Raw genomic sequence first — 9,850 nt, forward strand, 5'->3', positions numbered from 1 at the left:
GTAGATCTTGCTTTTAAAATTTAGAATTACATAAAGCTACTGGAGATAAAAAAAAACAAAATAAATTTCAATGGCACTGCTAAAAATGTGATCCTCTGTACATTTTAAAATATTTTGTGTTATTAATAAAATATTTTTTATCATGAGTAAAATGTTATTTGTAATTAAGTCTTGTAAAAACATTGCTGTTTCAAATTAATTCAAAGCATTAAGTAATTCAAAGATACTCTATTACAAAAAAAATTATGCATTCGTATGATTTAAGATCACTCAAATATTTCTGATGATCATGGAGAAAAGTATTTGAACAATATTTAAAAATTCAAAACCAGCATCATTGTAAATAAGCCATACATTATCTTATCATATTCAAGAAAACTCTTCTGATTTGGCAATTTATTTTTATTTTCTCTTTGGTCATTTTGATAAAACATGTTGTTTTTTTTTTGTAAAGTTTTAAAATTTGAATAGTTGAATTGGTGTATAAATTGTATTCAGAAATTTTTTTAAAAGATTTTTTAATATGTTATTATACATTTTGATTTCAATGAAAGATACAATTTTGTGTGCATTCTGTTTAAAAATATCTTATACATGATAAAACTGTTAGACAAAAACATTTTATAAATATTTCTGTACATTAAAAATGTTTAGAACAAAGTTGGTCAAAAATGGCAAAATTAAACAAATTGTATACATTGAACAATGTTGGAAATGTGTTTTTGACTAAGATAAGTACACTTTCACATCCAGGAGGGGCAGGTAAATCGTCATTTTTGACAACCTCAGCATGAAGAAGATAAGGAACAACATGCCTAGCTGCCTATACTCTCCCCAGTAGAGCTGACAGGACCAGTAACAAACTGAGCTGAAGGGGGAATAAGGGGGGAGAATAAAAGATTGTCCAAAAAGCGTCTAGTTATTTATGAACAAACCAAATTCTTCTAGAAATTATTTGAAAATCAATTTTAAAGTTGTTCAAACTATAAATAACATAATGTTAAATAGTCTAGTTATTGATGTGGGTCCAAGATAAAATGTAGACCGATGATTAAATTGATATAAACAGAAATGAAAAGCTTTAAAATGTTCTGAAGTAAAAAGCTTTTTTCACAAAAGTGTACTTTAAGCAATCTATTTCTTTCTAAAATAAAAGTGTCAAGCCATTTATATTTGACCATTCAGGTTCATCTTGTGATATAAATACAGCTTATTGTTAGAGTTAGACCACTTTATGCAACATAGAAGTATACAAGGGAGGCATAGACATTTTTTAAATTCCATACCACACTCTAATACCCACCATACTTACACGCACGCACGCGCACACACTTTTGTAATATATATAATATATATAATATATAATATATATATATGTATATTATATATTATATATATATATATATATATATATATATATATATATATATATATATATATATATATATATATATATATATATATATATATATATATTAAAATGGTAAGCTTGTTGTTTGTGGCACTAAGCAGTTATTAATTAAAATCGAATAAATGAAACTTAAAGGTAGGACGGCTAGCTATCTTCACTGGTCTTGGAAAGAGGGCGTTGATAGATCAAGAATCTTGAGGTCGAATTGTTTTAATGATAATTAATATACAGCCAAATTTTATATGCAGTTAAGTTTTCAGTTGCCCCTGTTATATCGTCTTGTCAGCATACACCGTAATGTACAGGAATTACAGAAACAAGGAAAAACAATAGCGAAAGACAAATTGTTCTCAGTATATGAAACAATAACATCTGCTATGCAAGGGGCGGGAACTTTATCATACCCACACACAACCTGGGGTAAGTAACATGGTGGGTCACCGGGGCTAGGGGGGGGGGGGTGTCTGGCTCAACTAGTTCTAACTTCTGTAAGTCTACATAATTTAGAAACGCTAGAATCCCGGGTCCGCCTATACAATACTTTGGGGTAGTGGTCAAAGTAAAGTCCGCCACGGCGACTGCAGTGAATAGGCCTATAATTATTTCCACATCATTCCAAAGTTGGTAGTTTATTCCTAAACACTGTTTTTTAAGGGATTTCAAAGCTGAAAGTTAATTTTAGGTCAGTAATGGAATGTAGACGTTCAAGAAGGAAATAATAATGTCTTACTGTATAACCTTTGATGGTTTACACATCTTCTTAACGTACGCACCACCAACGTTATTGTCAGAGTCAACAAGTAATACTTCGACAGAACTTGGGATTTAAAATAAAACATCACAGATGAAACCATTTTGTTTTTCTCTCAAAGGGCCAAGGTAAATTGGGCCATTTCCTCAACAAGCAAGGCCTCTTTTTTCCACGACTTCAAGGTAGCAGACATCAAAGGTAGCAGACATCAAAGTGTTGGTTATCTGTCGACCACACACACCCACACCCACACACACTTGTACACACATATCTCACGCCCATCACACGCGCATATCGCACATACATTCCACACACTTATACGCATATCTCACGCTCATCGCATGCACATACCCAGAGACTACTCACATTTGTGTGCGTTTTCAAACATTAAATAGTCATTAATTTATCAATAATTTGACAGAATTAAAGATAACCCTAAACATACAGAGCGACAACAATCAGATCAATTTGTCATCAATAATCAAATATTGATCATGTGACTTTAAGAAACCACTGTGTAAACATACGACTAAAATGTCGTTTTTCTGTTTAAATAAAATGTATATGTGCCATCAACTTAAATGGTCATAGAAAGGTTTACAATTGGCTTTATTTTTGTAATATAGATGGATTCTATTAAGTGTGAGAGTTTGTGGTGTTCTAGTTTAAGGTATGGAACAATACTTGTTGAAAGATTGTTGCGATTTATTATGAACTATGGAGCGATAATGGGACGGCGTGGTCTAGCGGTAGAGAGCTAGACTGCTTTGAGTTTGAATCCGGGTTCAGATAAGTGGAATGTCCTTGCTTCCACCCAGCTCAGATAGGTACCTGGTGGTGGGGGGGGGGGGGGGCGGCTGGGCATAGTGCTGACCACACTATCCCTTCATATGTCGAGGTTTCTAAAACAGATGAACTCTACTTCATCTGGGGCACGAACGGGAAAAGAGGATGGAGCAATGTTCTTGTTGGATTGTTGTGGTTTAGTTCTAGGTATGGGATAATGTGCGTTGATAGAATGTTGTGGTATACTTGGAGGTATGGGGAAAGCTGAATGGACATATAAGGGCTAATGGAGGGGGGGTCATTTAGCACTGGAGATAAGGGCTGGTACCAGTGTCTAATAGCCGGATGGGGGGATACTGAGCAACGGCCAGAAGAGGGTCTTAATATACTGGCCATAATGAGGTGGGGGGTGGGGTGGTGCAGACCTGAATCAGATAGGGGTCAGTGAACAATGGCCAGATAGAGATCACGGAGCAAATGGCTAAAAGAGGTCACGGAGCAAATGGCCAAAAGAGGTCACGGAGCAAATGACACATACAGTGGTCACTGAGCGATGGTCATTTTGGGTCACTTCGCGATGACCAGAGTGGTGTACAGTGAAATGACCAGTCGGGGGTCAATAGAGGAAACATTTGAGCAGCTCCTAGAGGCATTCATCAATCAAAATCAGGGGCGTCTATGGCGTGGCTGTCCATCTTCTTCACGTGGGTGACCTGGGTCGACCCCTGGCTGCTCATGCTTGGTCTGGGTCCCACACACAGACGGTAGGGGTCGGTGATGGCCCGGCCACACGCCTGTGGGGACCTGGGGAGGAGAGGACAACAGGGGTCGTTATGGGGGTCACGATGTAACAGATGGACTAATGGTAAGATATATCAGATGAACTAATGGCAAGATGTAACAGATGGACTAATGGCAAGATATATCAGTTGAGAAATATCCAAACGAACCGGTTTCATTGAGTCATAGATGATGCCAAATATGTTTTGAAATATATAAGAAATTAATAGTAGCATAACTATACATGAGGCAGTGTTAAAAACAAGACTTCAGAGATGGGGTTACCGGACTTATTAGTTGGCACATGACTACGAGGTTAACCTTCATATCTGTGGGTCTACGTTTAGCTTCATTGCAGCTATAGAATTCATGGTTAAACTTCATAGCAGCTGCAATTTTAGCTTCATTACAGCTATAATGGCTTATGAACAGCTGTAACGGCCCCACCAAGCCCGTATGATAAGACGGCTCTCTTAATAGATAATTTAAGCACCTGAGTAAATCTATGCTCAGATTGAATGAAGATAAAACCAAATCACCTAGACAATGCCAGGTGTGAATGAAGAAAACAAGGACTCTACCTGTTGTTTACCTAGACAATGCCAGGTGTGAATGAAGAAAACACGGACCCTACCTGTTGTTACCTAGACAATGCCAGGTGTGAATGAAGAAAACAAGGACCTACCTGTTGTTCACCTAGACAATGCCAGGTGTGAATGAAGAAAACAAAGACTCTGTTGTTTACCTAGACAATGCCAGGTGTGAATGAAGAAAACAAGGACCCTACCTGTTGTTCACCTAGACAATGCCAGGTGTGAATGAAGAAAACAAGGACCCTACATGTTGTTTACCTAGACAATGCCAGGTGTGAATGAAGAAAACAAGGACCCTACCTGTTGTTTACCTAGACAATGCCAGGTGTGAATGAAGAAAACAAGGACTCTACCTGTTGTTTACCTAGACAATGTCAGGTGTGAATGAAGAAAACAAGGACTCTACCTGTTGTTTACCTAGACAATGCCAGGTGTGAATGAAGAAAACAAGGACCCTACCTGTTGTTTACCTAGACAATGCCAGGTGTGAATGAAGAAAACAAGGACCCTACCTGTTGTTTACCTAGACAATGCCAGGTGTGAATGAAGAAAACAACGACCTACCTGTTGTTCACCTAGACAATGCCAGGTGTGAATGAAGAAAACAAGGACCCTACCTGTTGTTTACCTAGACAATGCCAGGTGTGAATGAAGAAAACAACGACCTACCTGTTGTTTACCTAGACAATGCCAGGTGTGAATGAAGAAAACAAGGACCCTACCTGTTGTTTACCTAGACAATGCCAGGTGTGAATGAAGAAAACAAGGACCCTACCTGTTGTTTACCTAGACAATGCCAGGTGTGAATGAAGAAAACAAGGACCCTACCTGTTGTTTACCTAGACAATGCCAGGTGTGAATGAAGAAAACAAGGACCTACCTGTTGTTCACCTGGACAATGCCAGGTGTGAATGAAGAAAACAAGGACCCTACCTGTTGTTTACCTAGACAATGCCAGGTGTGAATGAAGAAAACAAGGACCTACCTGTTGTTCACCTGGACACTAGTGTGAGCCTGGAACGAGCACCTCCACAGCGCCTTGTGTCTGGCCATGTCACGTGTTGATCCCCTCATGACGCAGATTCGCACCGTGTTCCGGAATGATTCGCGAAAGTTCTGAAACGGTCACAACAGCAGTATTATTAATTTTTTGTAATTTAATGCGAATCTCCATGTCTATCACTTATGTTTTTCAGAAAAAATTATCCATATTAGGCATGAACCCATAAATCCACTTCAGACATGACCCCATAGACCCCTCTTGTCGAAACCCATAGACCGTCTTATACATGAATCGTAAGACCCACCTTGACATGAACCCATAGACCCACTTTACAAAAGAACCCATTGACCCATCTTGATATGAACCCGTAAACCCACCATAAATTCACCCGAGGTGAACCCACAAACCTACGTTGGCTATGAACCTATACGCCCGCATTTGAACATAGACCCACTTTATAAAAGAACCCACAATCGTAACTTGGACATGAACCCGTAAAGTTGAAGAAATACTCAAAGACGATCCCAGACATGAAGGCGTGGTTCAGGAGAGGGGACTTCACCTTAGGGTTAAACCCGTAGACCCATATTTGACATGACCCTTACACCCACCTTACAAAAGAACCCATCAACCCACCTTGGACATGACCCTTACACCAACCTTACAAAGACCCCACCAACCCACCTTGAACATGAACCCTTGAACCCACCTTATAAAAGACCCCACCAACCCACCTTGGACATGAACCCTTGAACCCACCTTATAAAAGACCCCACCAACCCACCTTGGACATGAACCCTTGAACCCACCTTATAAAAGACCCCACCAACCCACCTTGGACATGAACCCGTGAACCCACCTTATAAAAAACCCCACCAACCCACCTTGGACATGAACCCGTGAACCCACCTTATAAAAAACCCCACCAACCCACCTTGGACATGAACCCGTGAACCCACCTTATAAAAAACCCCACCAACCCACCTTGGACATGAACCCGTGAACCCACCTTATAAAAAACCCCACCAACCCACCTTGGACATGACCCTTACACCCACCTTAAAAAGACCCCACCAACCCACCTTAGACATGAACCCACCTTATAAAAACCCCACCAACCCACCTTGGACATGAACCCACCTTATAAAAACCCCACCAACCCACCTTAGACATGAACCCACCTTATAAAAACCCCACCAACCCACCTTGGACATGAACCCGTAGACGATAGGGTTGAGACATGAGTTGCTGTAGGCCATTAGCCAGAAGGCTTGTCTCATGGGCTTGATGAAGCCCTGGTGCAGCTCGGGCAGGATGTCAAAGGACACGAGCACGTTGTTGAACATGATGGGCCCCCAGCACAGCGCGAACAGGATCACCACAAACACCAACATCTTCACCACCTGAAGTACAAGGTTTTCGTTAAATGTTTGATTTTCATACGAGCTGAAGGGATCTTGTTCTCATGTAGGACATTTTGCCCCAAACTTATGACTTTATTTGCTATTTCCAGAGCCTCTACAATAAGCCGTAATATTATTTTTTATACTACAAAAACTGGTGAGTTTGTAAAAAATTCCATATTCTAGAAAATATCATTGTAAATTCTTCATTAGAAGCTATAGCAAAACTTAATTTCTGATTTCAAGGAATAATGTAATGCCAGTTGTGTTTAATAGTACATTCGGAAACTTGAAAAAACAGTTATTTTGTTAACAAAAAATCTAATGTTGTTTTTGTAGTAAAGTACTGTATACTCGCAATACCCTGTATAACTACAAGGTGATAAACCACTCCTACCCACTTTCTATTATATACTAATTTAACAATCCCAGATAACTATCTATAAACCAAGACTTTGTCAGTAAAGTGCATTTTAAAAAGTATGAACTACTTCACGAAAAAAACGTTGAGCTGATTATATTTCGATCATGAAATATTCCCTCTAGACCAGACTAAAATATTCTCGAGGAGACAACAACGATTGAAACACTTCTTGAAAAGTCTAAGTTTAACACCATATGTGCTAAGTCTTTGTCTCAAGATGCTTTTTTTTTTATCACGTCCATACAACACGGCACCTGATAGAGTAGATCTTTTAATGAATTATTCAGACTTCACCAGTGAATGGAGTCAGGTTTGCTAATGCGTCATTGTAACATGACTCCTGAGTCGAGGTCAGATTTTCAATTTATCATAACAAACACTCCACCTTTAGAGAGTCATATTTCAATTGTTAGTTTGAACATTACATTCGTACGGAGGCGAGATAATGTTAGGCGTTCAAATAATTCTTTAGAGTAAATCTTCGATATCATGGGAATAGGTGACGTGAGACCAATGGGAGGTGAAACGTAATGAGAAAGACGTAAAGTGAGACAGATGTAAAGTGAGGCAGACGTAAAGTGTGGCATACGTAAAGTGAGACAATCGTAAAGTGTGGCTTATGTAAAGTGAGACAAACGTTACGTGAGACAGACGTAAAGTGAGATAAACGTAAAGTGAGACAAACATTAAGTGAGACAAACGTAAAGTGTGGCATACGTAAAGTGAGACAGGCGTAAAGTGAGACAAACGTAAAGTGTGGTATACGTAAAGTGAGACAAACGTAAAGTGTGGCATACGTAAAGTGGGACAAACGTTCAGTGAGACAGACGTAAAGTGAGGCAGACGTAAAGTGAGACAGACGTAAAGTGAGACAAACGTAAAGTGAGACAAACGTAAAGTGTGGCATACGTAAAGTGAGACAAACGTTAAGTGAGACAGACGTAAAGTGTGACAGACGTAAAGTGAGACAGACATGAAGTGAGACAGGCGTAGTTAGACAAACGTACAGTGAGGCAGACGTAAAGTGAGGCAGGTCGTAAAGAGAGGCAGACATGAAGTGAGGCAAACTTAAAGTGAGACAAACTTAAAGTGAGACAAACATAAAGTGAGGCAGACGTAAAAAGAGACAGACATGAAGTGAGGCAGACATGAAGTGAAACAAATGTAAAGTGAAACAGACGTTAAGTTAGACAGACGTAAAGTGAAGCAGACAAGTACTGCAGCAGACGAACCTGCTTCCTGGTGGAATCTTCGTTGCCTGAGCTGATCCTCTTGCCATAGACGGAGATGGACGTCCTGAGGAATGTTCGGTTCTCTGTGCCAGACTGTGGGGAGGGCAGCGGTAGCAAGGCTCGCTCGGGCCGGACATAGTTTCTGGAGAGAGAAGGGGAGGTAGAGCGAGATAGAAAGAGAGAATGATTTTGAGAAAGATAACGTGATTAAAAAAATATAGGATTCTCATTTACTAAGAGAATTATTCAATGCAAACCACCTTTGTCCAAGTTTTAACACCCCTTTCCCACAATGAAGTGCAATTTTACATCCTGTATATTGTATTGGTAAAAAAAAAACACTCAAAGGTATAGAAGTACTAGACCCCACCTTACAGACACATTTTAAAAGGCCGTTTTTACCTTAATATTGTACACATGGTTTTATAAGCTAACTTGATTCGTGTCGGTCGTATATAAAAAATGTCAAAGATATTGGTCACTACTGGTCACTACTGGTCAGTGTTGTATTTGTCATGATACTCACTGTGTGGCCCGCATGGTTGAGTGCTGGTATCTGACCTGCCACAGCCGCTGACAGATGCAGATGTAGGCGTAAGCCATGAGCCCCAGGGGCAGGATAAACACGACCAGGATCATGTAGAGGTTGTAGATCTTGGACAGGACGGGCGTCCAGACCTCCATACACCAGTAGCCTTTGATCTTCTCACCCACCAGGATGTGGCGCTGGGTGGGGATAAACCATGGGCTTAGCAAACAAACACATAGCATGACGCTGGACTTAACAAACACATATCATGTCGCTGGACTTAACAAACACATATCATGTCGCTGGACTTAACAAACACATATCATGTCTCTGGACTTAACAAACAAACACATACCATGTAGCTGTACACACAATAGCTAGATGTTGGCATTAGAAAAACTATTACGCTGATTGTGCAGTATTTATGCTGAGAATAGTTGTTAAAATTAGAGGTCAATATAAATATATTTTAATCGAGATACAAATATTTTGCTCTTAGTCATTGTGTGATTGTTTGAAGGGGGCGGGAGTTATTTCACGCAAACAGCCACACACTAACGTATATATATATATATATATATATATATATATATATATATATATATATATATATATATATATATATATATATATATATATATATATATATATAATATGTATAAGGGCAATATATATTAGTTTTTAACTATATGAACATTCAAAGTAAAAAAAATTGTAAACTTTAAAAAAAAAAAAACGTATACCACTCTGGGTTTTATGTACTGTATAAAAAAAGTTTGGATGTTAGAAGATAAAATTTTATGCTAAACGAAAACGAGTTCAGCGGGCAAATTCTGTCCGTCTAATCATTGTCGTCTCGAATTACCAAAAAAAAAAAAACAACTAACGAATATTTTGTTCGCTTTACCCAACTTGTCTAGATCCCAGATTCCACATCT

The 9,850-nt window shown here is 39.0% G+C and overlaps 1 protein-coding gene across 1 annotated transcript; it reads right to left on the minus strand.

Moving 5' to 3' along the window:
- Window positions 1–3,604: 3,604 nt before the first annotated feature.
- Window positions 3,605–9,109, minus strand: LOC131933334 (orexin/Hypocretin receptor type 1-like; the record flags this gene model as incomplete). The annotated part of the gene is made up of 5 exons (XM_059290121.1): window positions 3,605–3,752; window positions 5,307–5,437; window positions 6,530–6,727; window positions 8,384–8,525; window positions 8,910–9,109. Coding segments are annotated over 5 exons (819 nt in total), but the record flags the coding sequence as incomplete, so codon positions are not given.
- Window positions 9,110–9,850: the final 741 nt, after the last annotated feature.

Source organism: Physella acuta, unplaced genomic scaffold (assembly GCF_028476545.2).
Source record: "Physella acuta isolate Inbredline_101_S28 unplaced genomic scaffold, ASM2847654v3 ptg002457l, whole genome shotgun sequence".
Classification (NCBI taxonomy): Eukaryota; Metazoa; Mollusca; class Gastropoda; family Physidae; genus Physella; species Physella acuta.